This window comes from Silurus meridionalis, chromosome 4 (genome assembly GCF_014805685.1).
Source record: "Silurus meridionalis isolate SWU-2019-XX chromosome 4, ASM1480568v1, whole genome shotgun sequence".
Classification (NCBI taxonomy): Eukaryota; Metazoa; Chordata; class Actinopteri; order Siluriformes; family Siluridae; genus Silurus; species Silurus meridionalis.
The window spans coordinates 20,044,121-20,065,711 of NC_060887.1; the positions used below are offsets into that span (position 1 = coordinate 20,044,121).

Sequence of the window (21,591 nt, forward strand, 5' to 3'; positions counted from 1 at the left end):
TTTAAAGTGTGGAAGTCACTCATAGGTACACCCACAACTATCCTTAAATACTATGTAAACATTTACTTGTACAGTACCTATTATTCACTATTAAAGACCACTGGATAAACAAATAGATTTTTTTATTTTAATTAGCCAATTAAAAAGGTTGGGCAAATATTATGCATCCATCCATCTATCCATCCATTCATCCATCTATCCATCCATTCATCCATCCATCCATCCATCCATGGAGCATCCATCCAGCATTATTCCAGAGTAATCCAGAGTATCCTGGATGAATATAGCTTGATCTGTACATACAAATGTGTTTCAGATTCAGTAATGGCAAACATATGTCTTAGAAAATAAAATTGCAAACACACACACACACACACACACACACACACATATATATAAATATACACACTGGGGGAAAAATGATTTGATCCCCATCTTATTTTGTGAGTTTGCCCCTTACAATAAAATTAACAGAGAGAAGCAAAAAAAACAAAAAAACAAAACAAAACAAATAAGTATTTGATCCCCTACCAAACACACCAAATTAGTCCTGTCCCTTTAAGAAAGAACAGCTAATATCAACTCATTATTTGAACACCAGTCACAGAATCAACCTCTTTCATTTAAACCTCTCCGCCACCATGGGCAAGACCAAAGAGCTGTCAAAGGACGTCAGGGACAAGATTGTAGACCTGCACAAGGCTGAAATGGGTTACAAGACTATCAGCAAGAAGCTTGGTGGGAAAGAGACCACTGAGAAAGGTGAGGGATCAGCCCAGAATTACACGGGAGGAGTTTGTTAATGATCTAAAGGGAGCCTGGACCACAGTCATCAAGAAAACCATTGGTAACACACCAAGGTCCTTCTGTTTAAGAATGCACATGAACAGGCCCATCTGAAGTTTGCCAATGAACACCTGAATAATTCAGAGAAGGCTTGGGAGAATGCAATGTGGTCATTTAAGAAAAAAAATGTAGCTCTTTGGCATTAACTCAATTTGCTTTGTTTGAAGGCAGAGAAATGCTAAATATGACTCCAAGAACACCATCCTCACTCTCAAACATGAAGGAGGAAACATTCCTTCACAACATGAACAGAGCCATGATAACCTCCTGGCCTCAGCCAGAACGCTAAAGATGGGTCATGGATGGGTCTTCCAGCATGTCCATTCCATACAATCTGATGGTCTTGTAGCCCATTTCGGCCTTCTGCAGGTCTACAACCCTGTCCCTGACGTCCTTTGACAGCTCTTTGGTCTTGCCCATGGTGGTGGAGAGGCAAAACATTGACCACCAGAGGAGAGGATTCTGTGACAGGTGTTTTTTTTATACACATAATGAGTTGATATTAGGAGTTCTTTCCAAAAAGGACAGGACTAATTTGGATCTGTGGGTTTCAGAATTCTTGCCGGTTGGTTTTCATTGATAGATGATTTCCAAAATTAAGATTTGTTAAAATGAAGATTAAGGACTGTTATTTCATGCTAGCTAATCTATTGTGTAACCGGCCACTGAGTTACAAAACAAATAGCGAATACCATGTCAAAAAATTGATTATGTCACTATGTAAAGGCAATTCTGAACGCATGCAAACCAAATTGAACCCATTAATAATTCCTTGCTAGGTGATTACTATGTACACAGACAATGCTGAACATAAGTGTACCCCATTTATTCACAAATCTGTATGTAGGTATTTATCATTGATTATAGATATGAAGCTTCATAAAACACCCAGCAGTGAAGATTATTGCTAGTACACTACTTTATTGTGTTTGCTATTCAGAGAAAAGGGTATTTTGAGATGCATGTTTGGAAGTAGGCTATTTTCTATTAAAACAAAAATTTTTGTATGCTTTCCCCTTACAATGTCTACAACTGTAGCTTCCTGCCTGTCAAACAGGTTTCCAAAGATAGCTTGATCTTTGTAATCACAGTCTCCTACCTGTGAGCATATCCAGCTTTTGACTGAATACTTATTGTAAACACAGGTAAAGGACGTGACTGATGAGAGAACATTAATTATCTTTTTTATTATATATAATATATATATATAATAGTGCAATATTATGTTTGATGTCAAACTATTAGACTTGAATAAGATGACAGAGGCATAAGTTAAATTATTTATTCAACTTTAAACCTGGTCAAAGTAAACAATTACAAATATTAGACAAAAATTATAATTTAAAACCTAGCATTGTTCATCAAATGAGAGAGACACTTTGTGTCAGTAGGGAAAAAGAGTAAAGACAATGGCCAAACCCCAGAGAAAACAAATCACAAAAGGCCTAGTTCATACTTACATTTAATTTTATTTTCATTTTTCTTCAATTCAATGAGGTGTTTCACAAAAATTAAATGTTTTTCATGTTACAGATAAGACTGAATATGTAAATGTTTAACTTCTCAGTACATAGCAACAGTAGCTTACATTTAACGCCATTCTCCATATTTGTGTTTTCCCAGTTCTTTTTTCACCTGGAAAGTGAGGTTGTGGGAGAAGTTTAATGAACAAGAGCAGATTCTCAGTACCTTTGTTGAAATGTCTTGCGAACAGATATCTTTTGTATCACACTCATATGTGTTTGTTATACATCCCTCTCGATATTTAGGCTGTAATAATAACCTGCTTTCTTCTGCAAAGGCTTTCTACTAGATTTTGTAGTGTGGTTGTAAGAATTTGTATATTCAGTCATGGTTTAATTTGGTTGAGGTAAAGTATCTGTGCAGGCCGTTTGAGTTCTTCCACCGTAGCGCACAAGCATACTGTCACGCTGCAACATGTTTAAAGCCCCTTAGTAATTGTAATGCTACAAGAAATATCCTGCTTCCAACTTTGTATGAGCAGTTGGGAAGGAACCACATATGGAGGTGATGGTCAGGTGTCTATATTTGCTATATAATGTACTGTAAATAGTCTGATGGCTGTTTGCTGCATAACTTTCACTGTACTGTATTTACACCCAAACATTCACCTCTGAGAACTAGACCAAACTGCAGCAACTCCTTGGTCTGAGATGAAGTAGTAAGAGTGGACTTGAAATAATTTATAGTAAAAATCTTTTGAAATTGTTCTATTTGCAAAAACCTTCTACTCCGATGTTTAAAATCACAAACTTTATCTAGCCCATATGAGAAACATTGTCTTTTCCCATGATGAGTTCAATTACAAACCTACAGTACTTTGCTTGTTTTGTGGTTGCAACTTATATACAGGGAGTGCAGAATTATTAGGCAAATGAGTATTTTGACCACATCATCCTCGTTATGCATGTTGTCTTACTCCAAGCTGTATAGGCTGGAAAGCCTACTACCAATTAAGCATATTAGGTGATGTGCATCTCTGTAATGAGAAGGGGTGTGGTCTAATGACATCAACACCCTATATCAGGTGTGCATAATTATTAGGCAACTTCCTTTCCTTTGGCAAAATGGGTCAAAAGAAGGACTTGACAGGCTCAGAAAAGTCAAAAATAGTGAGATATATTGCAGAGGGATGCAGCAGTCTTAAAATAGCCAAGCTTCTGAAGCGTGATCATCGAACAATCAAGCGTTTCATTCAAAATAGTCGACAGGGTCGCAAGAAGCGTGTGGAAAACCAAGGCGCAAAATAACTGCCCGTGAACTGAGAAAAGTCAAGCGTGCAGCTGCCAAGATGCCACTTGCCACCAGTTTGGCCATATTTCAGAGCTGCAACATCACTGGGTGCCCAAAAGCACAAGGTGTGCAATACTCAGAGACATGGCCAAGGTAAGAAAGGCAGAAAGTCGACCACCACTGAACAAGACACACAAGCTGAAACGTCAAGACTGGGCCAAGAAATATCTCAAGACTGATTTTTCTAAGGTTTTATGGACTGATGAAATGAGAGTGAGTCTTGATGGGCCAGATGGATGGGCCCGTGGCTGGATTGGTAAAGGGCAGAGAGCTCCAGTCCGACTCAGGCGCCAGCAAGGTGGAGGTGGAGTACTGGTTTGGGCTGGTATCATCAAAGATGAGCTTGTGGGGCCTTTTCGGGTTGAGGATGGAGTCAAGCTGAACTCCCAGTCCTACTGCCAGTTTCTGGAAGACACCTTCTTCAAGCAGTGGTACAGGAAGAAGTCTGCATCCTTCAAGAAAACATGATTTTCATGCAGGACAATGCTCCATCACACACGTCCAAGTACTCCACAGCGTGGCTGGCAAGAAAGGGTATAAAAGAAGAAAATCTAATGATATGGCCTCCTTGTTCACCTGATCTGAACCCCATTGAGAACCTGTGGTCCATCATCAAATGTGCGATTTACAAGGAGGAAAACAGTACACCTCTCTGAACAGTGTCTGGGAGGCTGTGGTTGCTGCTGCACGCAATGTTGATGGTGAACAGATCAAAACACTGACAGAATCCATGGATGGCAGGCTTTTGAGTGTCCTTGCAAAGAAAGGTGGCTATATTGGTCACTGATTTGTTTTTGTTTGGTTTTTGAATGTCAGAAATGTATATTTGTGAATGTTGAGATGTTATATTGGTTTCACTGGTAAAAATAAATAATTGAAATGGGTATGAATTTGTTTTTTGTTAAGTTGCCTAATAATTATGCACAGTAATAGTCACCTGCACACACAGATATCCCCCTAAAATAGCTAAAACTAAAAACTACTTCCAAAAATATTCAGCTTTGATATTAATGAGTTTTTTGTGTTCATTGAGAACATGGTTGTTGTTCAAATTAAATCCTCAAATAAAATTAATCCTCAAAAATACAACTTGCCTAATAATTCTGCACTCCCTGTAGATTCAGGGAAAAAACTTACTGCATGTACACTTCTACAGTACATACATCTAAAAAGATTACTACAAGTGACATATATAGCAATATAGCATATATAGAAATACACTATGAAAATTGTAGAGTCACACTGAAGGCATCAAAACTATGAATTAACACATGTGGAATTATATACTTAACAAAAAAGTGTGAAACAACTGAAAATGTCATATTGTAGCCACCTTTTGCTTAGATTACTGCTTTGCACACTCTTGGCATTCTCTTGATGCCTACTTTGAAGAGCCTACAATATGACATATTTTCAGTTCACTTTTTTGTTATGTATATAATTCCATATATAATTCCACGTGTGTTAATTCATAGTTTTGATGCCTTCAGTGTGAATCTACAATTTTCATAGTCATGAAAATAAAGAAAACTCTTTGAATGAGAAGGTGTGTCCAAACTTTTGGTCTGTACTGTACATACATTACAGCACAGTGAAATCCTTTCTTTGCATATCCCAGCAAGTTGTGATCAGAGTGTAGGGCCAGCCATGATACAGCGCCCATGGACCAGAGAGGGTTAAGGGACTTAAACACTGAAGAATGTTGTTAATGCATCTGGCAAATAAAAGCTAAAATTCTCAAACCAAAAACCTTCGGTGGATAGCAAAACACTCCCAATCATTTTAAATGTGACTGTACAGCTGTAATCGTTCATATTTATTTCAGGTTTTTTTTCCATTCTCATACAGTACATCTACAAACTGTTTTGATGGACTTAGACAATGGATAATCTCATGTAATATATTAATAAAAGTACAATCCCAATGTACTGAAGATGTATTGAAAACAAGGATGTGAATGTTAGTAGGTGAGGAGGATAAGAAAGGTTTGTTTGTGAAGGTTTATTACAGTGCTGTGTAAAAGATTTATATCCTTTCCTGATAAATGGCCAGGCCCTTTTTGCTCAGTTCTTTGGAATAAAGTTGTCTCTCTTCATCCAGAACTCTGCGCAGTGCCTCCCTACGCACCTTTTAAAACATGACAGATAAAGCAGAGTAGTTTATCTCTTTATCTACTTGTAAGCACTGAGTGGGGATTTTTAAAACTTATAGATTTTTGAGGGGAGATTTTAGAAGTTATTTTATGTATATTAGTATAAACAGGATTGCTTATATAATGAATAGAACATATCTGGCAAATGACCAGGTTCTTCTCTTCGACGTTCTCTGCCTACCAGTATGAGCGCAGCACGACCCAACCTAGCGTCTTTGGCGAGCTCCAGATGTAACAAGGACTTGGCAAAACCAGTTTGGGTGGCTTCTTCAAATTCTGATCCATGCTTAACATAACTGCTCCTTGAAACAGATAAACCAGTTATATGAGGATTGTGAGCAGATGGCAAAAAGGATAAAAATTATTTGCATATCAAAGGCTGTAAATCTGTTTTAGACTTCCTTGTTATATAATTTAGAGAATATTTGGTAGGATAATTGAGCAAAAAACTTCAGCTGAAAACAAAAGCAGAAATCAATTATTTGATATTGCATATTTCATCAAGTAGATCTACCATATAAGTAAGATAAATAATTATAAATACAGCTCAGCTCTTACTACACATTACACACTTCACACTTTTCTTCAACAGTGGAACAGGACCATCAGGGAACCGGTAATGAGGAAATATGATACAGGTAATAACATTTTTTACAAAAGCAGTGAATTAGTAATGACATGATGGCATGTGGAAAACTAGTACAAACATATTTACAAACTACAAAAATCTTGTATACACATTGTTTTAAAGTGTTTCTAAGGTTGTTATGCCACTAAACTAATCTAGGGATCAGCACGCACGCACGCACACACACACACACACACACACACACACACACACACACACACCCACACACACACACACACACACACACACAATGTCATTGTTGGGGTGACAACAAATGATGAAAACAAACCTTTCTAGTTGATCAAGTCTGTGTGCCATTTTCTAGAAAAGAAAGAAGACAGTGGTGATAAGTGTAAGAATATTTTCTGTAAACCGAATATTCACTGGTGACATTTAATCAGACAAGAAAAATGTGTAATAATTACCTCTATTCTGTCTTCTTTCAGTACAGCAGAATTCCTAAAGACTGTTCGGTTTAAGCAGCCATTTCAACAATACTGAGCTTCTTACGATACAAAAACATTTTTATGCTTCAGGTCATTTAGCCGTCGAGGGTTTTACAAGGTAACTATGGAAGCTTTCAGTTAGGTTGTTAAGGTAACGTGTTCTGGTCATGTGATTTCAACACCATGTGCAGTTGAGTGATTCAGGGCTAATGTTTCAGCTCACGAACAAAGGCCGACTCATTCGGCTCCAAAAACAGCTTTTGGATTTACATATTTTTCATGTTCCCAAATAATTACACAGAATTATAAAATGTTTGTTATGTGTAATCACACTGTAGTTCACTCTGAAGTGATGTCTCGGGTGCACAGATAGTGAGTCAAACACACAAGTTAGTTAGCTGTGGAAAATAAAAACCATTCACTTAAAGCAGGATTGTTATCGCACTGAACTAAAGGAAAAGCTTTTAGATGATCATAATTATATACCAGTAAACAATATATTACAGCTATCAATTCAATTTGTATAGCGATTTTACCAATGGACATTGTGCCAAAGTAGCTTAACAGAGATGATGAGGTTATAAAATTGGAATGTATATGTTAGTATCTAAACTTATAGCTCTAAACTCATAGATACTAACATATACATTTCAATTTTATAACCTGACTCTAAAGAGAACCTCATCTTGGTGACACCAAATGTTCATTCATTATAGTTGAATCATTGTTGAGGTGTACTGTGCAGTGATGGGTCCTTAATGCAAAACTGTCTAAGCAAAGCAAAGTCCTAAGCCATTGTAGGAGACTGTTGATATTAATGAAATTACAATTAATTATAGTACAAATCCATCCTCATAGTTTTTGTTGTGCTCAGTGACTTAATGGATTTTTGGGCTGTTAAAGTGGAACCATCCTCAGCTGCACTGCATCTCCAATAGAAAATAACTCCATCCAGAGGTGGCGGATCAGGTGGATCTCAGGAGAGAGAGAGAGAGAGAGAGAGAGAGAGAGAGCGCACTAAAGACACTATATAGTGTATCAATGGTCACAATGGTCAAACGCGCCCCAACACACAGCTGCGTTTTGTTTACAGACCGCTGGTCGCTGATCTTTGCTTATGATCGTGTCAGTGTTTTCATGGTATTTTACTGTATGGCTCATAGATTCACAGAAAACACGCGTCTCTACAATTCCCTCCAACACCTCCGATAACAAGTCTCATCTGACCTTTACTCATACACTAGACACTTCCCCTAGTTTCACTCTGAACTCAATTTACCTACATTACTTTTAAAACTTGTGTCAGCTGAGCGTCATTAGATCAAATGTGAAGTAAGTGCATGGAGTTAGTTTCTTTTTTAAAAGCTCATGACACCCCGCACCACTTCCCCCCGGGTCTTAATGGAGCTAGTGATAGTGAAGGCTGGATTGCTGAATTGAAACTCTCCTCCGTCTCCAGGAAGTACGAGCAGCGGTCATCCGCGTCTTTTACATCATTCAAAGTCACCGGCACCCTGTTGGGTTTCCAGCTTCGTTAGATCGTCGGGAGAAATCAAAATTTATACCCATACGAAGAAAATACTATAGGGTTTAGTTACCGATTCCATCTGTAACACGGAGGTCAGTGTGCATATGCTAGGTGCCGACTCATGCCTGTTCATAGAACGCGCTAGTCAGAGAATGTTGCCAGATCCGTTATTTTTTAAATAAGCGCGTGCCAGGTTTCGTGATTAACCCTGACAGAGCTTTATTATGCTGCGACGCTGCTTCCAAGCCGCGTTGAGGTTCATTCCTCATTGGCCTGCACTGTATCAGGATGTTGTTTCTCAGCAGACTGTGGGTAAAAGCCTGGAGATCTGGCAAACAGCGCACTGGAACACGCGAGGCCTGTCGGTAAGTTCATCATGTTTCCTGTCCAATCAGCTTCAATCCTCTTCTTCTTCTTTCAGCTTCTCCCATTAGGGGTCGCCACAGCGGATCACCCTGTCCTCTACATCTGTCTCTTTCACACCAACCACCTGCATGTCTTCCCTCACCACATCCATAAACCTCCTCCTTGACCTTTTTCTTTTCCTCCTTCCTGGTGGCTCCATCCTCAGCATTCTCCTACTAATATACCCCATGTCCCTCCTCTGCACATGTCCAAACCATCTCAATCTCACCTCCCTCACCTTGTCTCCAAAACATCCTACATGCTCTGTCCCCCTAATAAACTAATTTCTAATCCTGTCCATCATCATCACTCCCAACAAAAACCTCAACATCTTTAGCTCTGCTACCTTCAGCCCCACCTCCTGTCTTTTACTCAATGCCACTGTCTCTAAACCATACAACATCTTAGATCTCACCACAGTCCTATAAACTTTCCCTTTCACACCGCAGATACTCTTCTATCTCAATCAGCTACAATCCTAAGGATTTTCTAGTCATGTGATACCTACTAACATACATATGTACAATATATATACATACATTTTTATATATATATATATATATATATATATATATATATATATATATATATATATATATATATATATATATACAGTGGAACCCGGTTATGTCGATGTCCTAGGGGGTCGCCAAAAAGCATCGAGGTAACCGATGATCGAGATAAACGAAAATCAAAATGACGGCAATATATTAACGTGCTTGAAATTTCTTTATGTACATGATGTGCGTTAATAAATGAGAATGTGCATGCACGTGTTTTGAAGGTTTTTTTACATAACAGCGTTGCCGCGATTTGTTTGATGAAGACATGCTATAAAAATACATACAGTACATGTTTATCAATCAGGAATCCACCTGCCACGCCCCCTTCGGCCCCCTTCAGCGTGTCAGGTGCTTTCTCGGTCGCTTTCTCTGAAGCTCCGCTTCAATCGCGCACATATGGTGCTCGTTTAGCATCATCACCAGCTCCTATTTAAACTTCCACACTCTCACTGTCCGTTATTGTTGGTATATGTTGGTTCACGGCGGTCGTTGTTATCGCGCATGCGTATCCCGGTACGTGCCTTCCCACCGGCACTCTCTCAACGGCTGCGCTTTTCTTCCCAAAGCGCACCGCGGATTTTCAGCTGAAAAACACGGAGTTTGAGCTCCCTCCAAAGATTCTCTATTGGGTTTGGGTCTGGAGACGGGCTAGGCCACGCCAGAACCTTGATATGCTTCTTACAGAGCCACTCCTTGGTTATCCTGGCTGTGTGCTTCAGGTCATTGTCATGTTGGAAGACCCAGCCTCGACCCATCTTCAATGCTCTAACTGAGGAAAGGAGGATGTTCCCCAAAATCTTGCAATACATGGCCCCGGTCATCCTCTCCTTAATACAGTGCAGTCGCCCTGTCCCATGTGCAGAAAAACACCCCCAAAGCATGATGCTACCACCCCCATGCTTCACAGTAGGGATGGTGTTCTTGGGATGGTACTCATCATTCTTCTTCCTCCAAACACGTTTAGTGGAATTATGACCCAAAAGTTCTATTTTGGTCTCGTCTGACCACATGACTTTCTCCCATGACTCCTCTGGATCATCCAAATGGTCATTGGCAAACTTAAGACGTGCCTGGACATGTGCTGGTTTAAGCAGGGGAACCTTCCGTGCCATGCATGATTTCAAACCATGATGTCTTGGTGTATTACCAACAGTAACCTTGGAAACGGTGGTCCCAGCTCTTTTCAGGTCATTGACCAGCTCCTCCCGTGTAGTTCTGGGCTGATTTCTCACCTTCCTTAGGATCATTGAGACCCCACGAGGTGAGATCTTGCATGGAGCCCCAGTCCGAGGGAGATTGACAGTCATGTTTAGCTTCTTCCATTTTCCAATGATTGCTCCAGTGGACCTTTTTTCACCAAGCTTGGCAATTTCCCCGTAGCCCTTTCCAGCCTTGTGGAGGTGTACAATTTTGTCTCTAGTGTCTTTGGACAGCTCTTTGGTCTTGGCCATGTTAGTAGTTGGATTCTTACTGATTGTATGGGGTGGACAGGTGTCTTTATGCAGCTAACGACCTCAAACAGGTGCATCTAATTTAGGATAATAAATGTGGTGGAGGTGGACATTTTAAAGGCAGACTAACAGGTCTTTGAGGGTCAGAATTCTAGCTGATAGACAGGTGTTCAAATACTTATTTGCAGCTGTATCATACAAATAAATAGTTTAAAAATCATATATTGTGATTTCTGGATTTTTTTTTTTTAGATTATGTCTCTCACAGTGGACATGCACCTACGATGACAATTTCAGACCCTCCATGATTTCTAAGTGGGAGAACTTGCAAAATAGCAGAGTGTTCAAATACTTATTTTCCTCACTGTATATATATATATATATATATATATATATATATATATATATATATATATATATATATATATATATATTTTATTTTAGTGTGTGTGTGTGTGTGTGTGTGTGTGTGTGTGTGTGTGTATACACCGTATTTTCGGACTATAAGCCGCTACTTATATATATATATATATATATATATATATATATATATATATATATATATATATATATATATATATATATTTTATTTTAGTGTGTGTGTGTGTGTGTGTGTGTGTGTGTGTGTGTGTGTGTGTGTGTGTGTGTGTGTGTGTGTGTGTGTGTGTATACACCGTATTTTCGGACTATAAGCCGCTACTTTTTTCCTACGCTTTGAACCCTGCGGCTTAAACAACAAAGCGGCTAATTTATGGATTTTTCCAGGGTTAATATATATATATATATATATATATATATATATATATATATATATATATATATATATATATATATATATATATATATAATATTAATTATAATTCTACTGGAACAGGAAAGCAACAATTGTCAATCATAGTGGGTTTGTGAAATGTTTGTGAATTTAATGGGCCTGTAACAGACAAACAGATATATGTAGAAAAATGCAAATAAATAATTTTTAAGCGAATAAATATGATTAACAGACACAGGATGTCCTGCTTAACCCAGAAACATTTCTTCAAAGCAGAACATGCTAAAATGTCAGTCCTGAAGAGCGAGCTACATGATCAATCATGTTTAAACCTTTTTTAATGAGTACTTATTATTATTATTATTATTAAGTCAAGTCAAGTCAAGTTTATTTGTATAGCGCTTTTCACAACAGACATTGTCTCAAAGCAGCTTTACACAAATCAACAGTGATGGTGAATGGTGTGCATTTGTCCCTGATGAGCAAGCCGTGGCGACTGTGGCAAGGAAAAACTCCCTTAGATGTTATGAGGAAGAAACCTTGAGAGGAACCAGACTCAAAAGGGGAACCCATCCTCATCTGGGTGACATCAAGAGTTTGATCATAAATCTTTCAACAATACAGAACACTGGAGAGTGAGAACTAACATGATTACTGGAGTATAAGATTATAAGTAATGTTCTTTCTGCAGTCTTAAACAGTCTATATGGTTAGTAGCTCCGAGTTTTATAAGCTCAGCATTTGTGATCACCACAGATCCAGCATCAGCTTCTCCATGCCAGAGCCTTTAAACACTCCAGGAGGTCCAATGTCAAAACTCCACACATGTAGCGGGATCCAAATGGCACTGGTACGCCTCTAGATGGTTCAGGATGTTTGTGAGTTCGGCATCTACTTTAAAGGTCCGTAATCATCACGAGGTGGGAGGTGACTGAGCTGGAGCAACCTCAGGATGCCTCGGGATGGGGAGAGAAAGAGAAGCAGTGGAGAGGAATTAGCGTAGCTGCTGTTCATGATATTAACAGCACAAGTTGATAATGTGCATGTGATCAGATGTTCTGGAGCACAAGGTTATGATGTGATGTGTGTTATGTGTAGGCTTTGCTAAAAGATACGTTTTTAATCTACACTTAAATTGGGTGAGTGTGTCTTCCTCACCACATCCATAAACCTCCTCCTTGACCTTTTCTTTCCTCCTTCCTGGTGGCTCCATCCTCAGCATTCTCCTACTAATATACCCCATGTCCCTCCTCTGCACATGTCCAAACCATCTCAATCTCACCTCCCTCACCTTGTCTCCAAAACATCCTACATGCTCTGTCCCCTAATAAACTAATTTCTAATCCTGTCCATCATCATCACTCCCAACAAAAACCTCAACATCTTTAGCTCTGCTACCTTCAGCCCCACCTCCTGTCTTTTACTCAATGCCACTGTCTCTAAACCATACAACATCTTAGATCTCACCACAGTCCTATAAACTTTCCCTTTCACTCTTGCAGATACTCTTCTATCTCAATCAGCTACAATCCTAAGGATTTTCTAGTCATGTGATACCTACTAACATACATATGTACAATATATATATATATATATATATATATATATATATATATATATATATATATATATATATATATATATATATATATATATATATACAGTGGAACCCGGTTATGTCGATGTCCTAGGGGTCGCCAAAAAGCATCAAGGTAACTGATGATCGAGATAAACGAAAATCAAAATGACGGCAATATATTAACGTGCTTGAAATTTCTTTATGTACATGATGTGCGTTAATAAATGAGAATGTGCATGCACGTGTTTTTGAAGGTTTTTTTTTTTACATAACAGCGTTGCCGCGATTTGTTTGATGAAGACATGCTATAAAAATACATACAGTACATGTTTATCAATCAGGAATCCACCTGCCACGCCCCTTCGCCCCTTCAGCGTGTCAGGTGCTTTCTCGGTCGCTTTCTCTGAAGCTCCGCTTCAATCGCGCACATATGGTGCTCGTTTAGCATCATCACCAGCTCCTATTTAAACTTCCACACTCTCACTGTCCGTTATTGTTGGTATATGTTGGTTCACGGCGGTCGTTGTTATCGCGCATGCGTATCCCGGTACGTGCCTTCCCACCGGCACTCTCTCAACGGCTGCGCTTTTCTTCCCAAAGCGCACGGATTTTCAGCTGAAAACACGGAGTTTGAGCTCCTCCAAAGATTCTCTATTGGGTTTGGGTCTGAGACGGGCTAGGCCACGCCAGAACCTTGATATGCTTCTTACAGAGCCACTCCTTGGTTATCCTGGCTGTGTGCTTCAGGTCATTGTCATGTTGGAAGACCCAGCCTCGACCCATCTTCAATGCTCTAACTGAGGAAAGGAGGATGTTCCCCAAAATCTTGCAATACATGGCCCCGGTCATCCTCTCCTTAATACAGTGCAGTCGCCCTGTCCCATGTGCAGAAAAACACCCCCAAAGCATGATGCTACCACCCCCATGCTTCACAGTAGGGATGGTGTTCTTGGGATGGTACTCATCATTCTTCTTCCTCCAAACACGTTTAGTGGAATTATGACCCAAAAGTTCTATTTTGGTCTCGTCTGACCACATGACTTTCTCCCATGACTCCTCTGGATCATCCAAATGGTCATTGGCAAACTTAAGACGTGCCTGGACATGTGCTGGTTTAAGCAGGGGAACCTTCCGTGCCATGCATGATTTCAAACCATGATGTCTTGGTGTATTACCAACAGTAACCTTGGAAATAGTGGTCCCAGCTCTTTTCAGGTCATTGACCAGCTCCTCCCGTGTAGTTCTGGGCTGATTTCTCACCTTCCTTAGGATCATTGAGACCCCACGGTGAGATCTTGCATGGAGCCCCAGTCCGAGGAGATTGACAGTCATGTTTAGCTTCTTCCATTTTCCAATGATTGCTCCAGTGGACCTTTTTTCACCAAGCTTGGCAATTTCCCCGTAGCCCTTTCCAGCCTTGTGGAGGTGTACAATTTTGTCTCTAGTGTCTTTGGACAGCTCTTTGGTCTTGGCCATGTTAGTAGTTGGATTCTTACTGATTGTATGGGGTGGACAGGTGTCTTTATGCAGCTAACGACCTCAAACAGGTGCATCTAATTTAGGATAATAAATGTGGTGGAGGTGGACATTTTAAAGGCAGACTAACAGGTCTTTGAGGGTCAGAATTCTAGCTGATAGACAGGTGTTCAAATACTTATTTGCAGCTGTATCATACAAATAAATAGTTTAAAAATCATATATTGTGATTTCTGGATTTTTTTTTTAGATTATGTCTCTCACAGTGGACATGCACCTCGATGACAATTTCAGACCCTCCATGATTTCTAAGTGGGAGAACTTGCAAAATAGCAGGGTGTTCAAATACTTATTTTCCTCACTGTATATATATATATATATATATATATATATATATATATATTTTATTTTAGTGTGTGTGTGTGTGTGTGTGTGTGTGTGTGTGTGTGTGTGTATACACCGTATTTTCGGACTATAAGCCGCTACTTATATATATATATATATATATATATATATATATATATATATATATATATATATATATATATATATATATATTTTATTTTAGTGTGTGTGTGTGTGTGTGTGTGTGTGTGTGTGTGTGTGTGTGTGTGTGTGTGTGTGTGTGTGTGTGTGTGTGTATACACCGTATTTTCGGACTATAAGCCGCTACTTTTTCCTACGCTTTGAACCCTGCGGCTTAAACAACAAAGCGGCTAATTTATGGATTTTCCGTTAATATATATATATATATATATATATATATATATATATATATATATATATATATATATATATATATATATATATATATAATATTAATTATAATTCTACTGGAACAGGAAAGCAACAATTGTCAATCATAGTGGGTTTGTGAAATGTTTGTGAATTTAATGGGCCTGTAACAGACAAACAGATATATGTAGAAAATGCAAATAAATAATTTTAAGCGAATAAATATGATTAACAGACACAGGATGTCCTGCTTAACCCAGAAACATTTCTTCAAAGCAGAACATGCTAAAATGTCAGTCCTGAAGAGCGAGCTACATGATCAATCATGTTTAAACCTTTTTAATGAGTACTTATTATTATTATTATTAAGTCAAGTCAAGTCAAGTTTATTTGTATAGCGCTTTTCACAACAGACATTGTCTCAAAGCAGCTTTACACAAATCAACAGTGATGGTGAATGGTGTGCATTTGTCCCTGATGAGCAAGCCGTGGCGACTGTGGCAAGGAAAAACTCCCTTAGATGTTATGAGGAAGAAACCTTGAGAGGAACCAGACTCAAAAGGGGAACCCATCCTCATCTGGGTGACATCAAGAGTTTGATCATAAATCTTTCAACAATACAGAACACTGGAGAGTGAGAACTAACATGATTACTGGAGTATAAGATTATAAGTAATGTTCTTTCTGCAGTCTTAAACAGTCTATATGGTTAGTAGCTCCGAGTTTTATAAGCTCAGCATTTGTGATCACCACAGATCCAGCATCAGCTTCTCCATGCCAGAGCCTTTAAACACTCCAGGAGGTCCAATGTCAAAACTCCACACATGTAGCGGGATCCAAATGGCACTGGTACGTCTCTAGATGGTTCAGGATGTTTGTGAGTTCGGCATCTACTTCTTTAAAGGTCCGTAATCATCACGAGGTGGGAGGTGACTGGAGCTGGAGCAACCTCAGGATGCCTCGGGATGGGGAGAGAAAGAGAAGCAGTGGAGAGGAATTAGCGTAGCTGCTGTTCATGATATTAACAGCACAAGTTGATAATGTGCATGTGATCAGATGTTCTGGAGCACAAGGTTATGATGTGATGTGTGTTATGTGTAGGCTTTGCTAAAAGATACGTTTTAATCTACACTTAAATTGGGTGAGTGTGTCTGAGCCCCGAACACCGTCAGGAAGACTATTCCAGAGTTTAGGAGCTAAATGTGAAAATGCTCTACCACCTTTAGTGGACTTTGCTATTCTAGGAACTACTAGAAGCCCAGAGTTTTGAGATCTCAGGGAGCGTGGCGGATTGTAGCGTGTTAAAAGACTGGATAGATACACGGGAGCCAAACCATTTAGTGCTTTATAAGTGAGAAGTAATAGTTTGTAGTCTATTCGAAACTTAACAGGAAGCCAATGTAGGGACGATAAGATCGGGGTTATGTGATCATATTTTTTTGACCTTGTAAGAACTCTGGCTGCTGCATTCTGGACTAACTGAAGCTTGTTTATTAATGAAGCAGGACATCCACCTAGTTATTATTATTATTATTATTATTATTATTATTTATTCTGTGCAGATAGTACAAGTTCTCTGATTGGGAATATGCTTTATATATAACACTGTCTGACTTTCATCTCTTTACCCAGAAGATGTCACTGTGGCCCTTCAGTGTAAAGTCGCGGGACTTCAGCCAGCCCAATGCATCCTGGAGTGCAGAGATGCAGGACGTTTATAATCGTTATAATGCACTGTGTGAAGCCGAAACTGAAGAAAGTGGGAAGACGGGGACTTGGCGCAAGCTGCCCAGTTACAACCGCACTCTCAAATACGTTAGAGGTGTGCGATAAGGAATTTGTTTCTTTTGTAGCCAATTGTGTCCATTTTTGCTCATGAAAGCTTAATGTCTTATTGAATTCTGTTATATTCCACTAGCCCTGTTTTATTTAAGAAAATCATTTAAAAGCGCTTCCATTTACGCTTAACTTAACTTCTTGTAAAGAAAATATGTCAGATTGTTAAACATTTTAGACCAAAGAAAAAAAAAAAAAAAGTGAAATCAACTGGCTGTTCCTTGAGCCAAGCCATATTTTCCAGCTGCTTTTTAGTTAGACCTGTCTCTTATTTAAGAATGTTATGAAATAAAGAAAATGAATTAAGACACACCCTGTTACGCAAATGTAAACTGCGGATGTATAATAAATCTTTTGTTTTAAATACTTTACGAAAATATGCTTCTACGTTGCTCCTTGTGCTATATTAATAGAAACAAAAAAAAAAAAGAGGTTTTTTAGCTGTATTTAACATTTAGGCAGATCTTTATTAGGCTATTATGGGTAAGACATGTGATAAAGTGTGTATACCACCATGATCATATGAATTTTGTTTAATTAAGACTCTAATCAAATGTGTAATTGGATGTATAACAAAATACAGTATTTAAAGTTCAAGGTTTACATAAAGAATCACCAAATCAGCAATGCCATTTACCTTTGTATAAATATAACATGTAAATTGTAAATAAACGTAAGAAAATACTTGTTACATTACCACATGTGGCAAAACATAATAGTTTGTACTGTAAAGCATTTAGAAAATCAGTCAGAAAAAGGATTTAGTATACAGTTTATTTTACACTACATGTACACTTTGTCATAGGTATAACAGAGTGAGTGGCCTTGTACACTATACATACTACTATTGTACTGCATGTAAATGTAGTAAAACTGTCTCTATATAAAACTACTCTCATAATTCTAATATAAAAAGACCACTTAAATGTAATACAGCCAACATTGTACAACACACTATTGTTACATTTACATGAACTACACACATACACTTCAGCACTTTCAGGCCGAGCAGTCTCTTCGCCTTCATATATATTCTTGTGTGTGGTTTTGCACAGTGATCCTACTTTAATAAAATTGCTCACACAAGCATTACGTGCTATACATGCAATTTGTTGTCGAATTGTTCTGCTCCTCACAGTGTTGTGTAATGCCTTAAAATGCATAACAGCAACATATAATTTCTGTTTGTTTTTGGATCTGGTAGGCGGCGTGTGCCTGAGTAAAATAATCCAGTCTAAATCCAGACTCTTCACAAGAAACATTAAAGATCTAGGGGCAGCGTTCGAGTATGTGGTTTTTTTGAACCAGCAGGAAAAGAGATGTGTGTGTGTGTTTCAACCTGGACATTTACTGGAGGGGCCTCCTGGGTGAGCAAACGCTGCACTGAACATATTATATTACACATATTATACATTCTATAATTGATGATGATCAATGATTTTAGCAAAGATGTGTCTAACTAAAACTTTCAGCGCTTAATTACAAAGTGAGGCCTAAACCTATAATACCCAAAATAGGACACTGAATGGAAAAATAACCTGTACTCCTGTTAGTGAGAGAAGGGGAAAGTCCCTTCAGCAAAGGAAGTGGTGTAAAAGTGATTTCCTGTGCCACAGACATGTGCACGGTGGAGCAATCGCCACCATGATCGATACAGTGACAGGGACTCTTGCTGGTTACCTGGCTGGGCCTGTTATGACTGCCAACCTCAATATCAACTATCGCAGGTATACAGAATCTATTACCTTAAAGGTGCAAACTCACTACAAAATACACAGAGTTTAGTAGGTGTTTTAAAGTCTTGCATGTTTCTAAATAAATATGCGAGAATTGTCGAACCATGGGATTTCTGCTTGTCTTTTAACTCATACTTGTTTTCACAAAAAAAAGGTCATATGCTGCAACCTGCATTACAAAATCACATTTTAAATATCTATAATAGAATTCTAACTTTAATCATCACAGTAATTCTTTGTGCTACCACCTAAAACACAGGTGCATTTAAAGTTTTTTTGCACTATTATGGGTAGTTTAATATGATTCTACTCCTAACAGTCTTACTAACCAACACTTCTTGTCTGTTTTCAATACACAGTCCAGTACCACTGGGTAGTGTAGTTGTGCTTCACAGTGCTCTGGATCGTGTCGAAGGCAAGAAAATCTTTGTATCCTGTAGAGTGACCAGTACTGATGAATCCAAATTACACACCGAGGCTACAGGTAGATATTCCATATGTTTAAAACTGATAATAATAATAGACTAGCCTAGATATTATTGATCATAGTCTAGCTATGGTTTGTAAAACCCATTATAATAGCAATATGGCCATGTGCAATTGTGTGCATTCTGCTGAATCTTCAAAGGATAAATAATGCACCTGCTCTGAGTGAGCTCACTTGGCACAACGGAAAAATATAGACTCACTGAACACTACTAGGAGCAGTATACTATAGCTAGATCGGGCCTTCCTTTGCTCTCAGAATAGTTTTACATTCTTCATGGCATTTACTTCTAAAGGTGTTCCTTTGGTGCTTTGGTCCAGGTTGAGATGATTGCATCAGACAATTCTTGCAGATTTTTCAGGTGCAGGGCTGCTCAGTGTTCAATGCATGTATATTCTTAGTAAGTTAACCTATTCTTAAAACAGTAATTAACAGTAATTTGATCTTTTTTCAATTTTTGCTTTTGGGTTTTGCAGTGCACCCATGTGTCTATCTGACATTTTTATTGTTTTTTTCTCAATAGCAAGAAGTTGAATAGTTGTTGGATTACTAATTGGATAAACTATTTAAATATGGTAATTGATCCAATCACATCAAAGTCTAATCTCAAAAACATTTTTCAATGTTTTGCTCTTTGAAGTATATTTTAAGGGTAATTCTGGCATACAAATGAGTAACAAGGAAGTCTTGTTGTAAGCATTGGTGTCCTCCTTGGGTTTTACGTGGTGCCTCTAGTGGTGTACTTTGGTATATGTTTTATCCTGTAAGGTAGTGACGTAGACCTGTTGGAGTAAGACAGCATATGGAAAACAGCTGTAAATCCAGTGCAAATAATATTGCTAAAAACTAGATTGTTGAAACACAGAGGGTGAACATTGCTCACTATTGAATTTATTTACATGTAGAAATCTGTAAAATCACTATGTCTCTCTCTCTCTCTCTCTCTCTCTCTCTCTTTCTTTACAGCTTTATTCATAGCATTCAAAATGGGATATTTGTTTGGATCTTAATCCTCAAGCCGATTATCATCCGCTGAAGACACTCTGTGTGTGTGTGTGTGTGTGTGTGTGTGTGTGTGTGTGTGTGTGTGTGTGTGTGTAGATGTGTGTGGATGTACAGAACTGTTTACTGTCTTAGACTCATCAGACTCACCAGTTATTTGCTCTACCTCTCTTTATGTATTCACAACTACTATGTTTTATTTATAAATTTTTTAAAATAAACCTTAATATTCACCTTCGAGACATTATTTTGATAGGACTTTGAATGGGTTTAAACATACCGCAAGTATTAGCAACAATAACATGCATTATGTTTTTTAACATAGTAAAATGACCACTAACATCAACTTGATAACTTGCAAATAAGAAGGTATTCATGTGTGCATGCAGTTATAATAAAACAAATCTACAGTATTGTATTTGAATATATGAATGAATAAATATGTGGATTTTTGTGAGTTCATCTTTTATTTGCAATAAAGATTTTCTGAGCTGTATGTATACATTTATTTATTTTGCAAAATACAGTAAATGTTTATCTGTTGGATATTATGATCTAATATATATATATATATATATATATATATATATATATATATATATATATATATATATATATATATATGTAATATGTGATCCTAAAATGTTATGTAGGCTGTTATAAAGCACCCCTGCTTTAAACATCTGCCCATTGAAACTCGTTAATTTTGTGCATAACAATTCTAAAGTAACTTCTAAATGGCAAATTGGTCCAAAGTACAGTAAAAGTAAGAGCAAAGTGTGAGAAAACTAATACTACACTATCAGAAAATAATTAGTTGTATGAGTAATTGAAGAAGAGTGATCCTTGTGACATGTAAAGTGCTTGTGTGCTAATTAATTCTGCTCTATTATATACTGTAGAAATAGTTTTTAACTAGGCACCTCACATAACTTGTCCCCCCTCCTCCTCCTTTTATTATTCCAGTAAAAAGATCTTAATGATATCACAGCATTACGGTAATGAGTGACACGCTGTCCACATCTAAAGGAGAAACATTCATATGGTGAGAAAAACTGTGGTCTCAACTCATTGAATGACGAAGTCATTCAATGCAACCCATTCAGTATATATTAGAATACGGTGATGCCACTTT

The 21,591-nt window shown here is 38.1% G+C and overlaps 1 protein-coding gene and 1 long non-coding RNA gene across 3 annotated transcripts; one reads left to right on the plus strand and one right to left on the minus strand.

Annotated features, from left to right (window-relative positions):
• Positions 1 to 5,440: 5,440 nt before the first annotated feature.
• LOC124385249 lies at positions 5,441 to 7,698 on the minus strand. Its single transcript, XR_006925715.1, has 4 exons — positions 6,866 to 7,698; positions 6,730 to 6,761; positions 5,994 to 6,114; positions 5,441 to 5,787 (listed from the first exon to the last, which is right to left on the minus strand). It is a non-coding gene; the product is annotated as an uncharacterized LOC124385249 (long non-coding RNA).
• A 185-nt stretch (positions 7,699 to 7,883) lies between these two features.
• On the plus strand, positions 7,884 to 20,952 carry them4 (thioesterase superfamily member 4). 2 transcript variants are annotated; one of them, XM_046848454.1, is made up of 6 exons: positions 7,884 to 8,779; positions 17,031 to 17,217; positions 18,436 to 18,598; positions 18,848 to 18,958; positions 19,327 to 19,451; positions 20,421 to 20,952. In XM_046848454.1, the coding sequence occupies exons 1-6, from the start codon at positions 8,639 to 8,641 to the stop codon at positions 20,462 to 20,464; spliced, it is 771 nt and encodes a 256-aa protein (XP_046704410.1). In that variant the 5' UTR covers positions 7,884 to 8,638; the 3' UTR covers positions 20,465 to 20,952. The 2 variants fall into 2 exon arrangements, with proteins under 2 accessions (XP_046704410.1, XP_046704409.1); XM_046848453.1 differs by having other exon boundaries at positions 7,894 to 8,779; positions 17,028 to 17,217.
• The last annotated feature ends 639 nt before the right edge of the window (positions 20,953 to 21,591 follow it).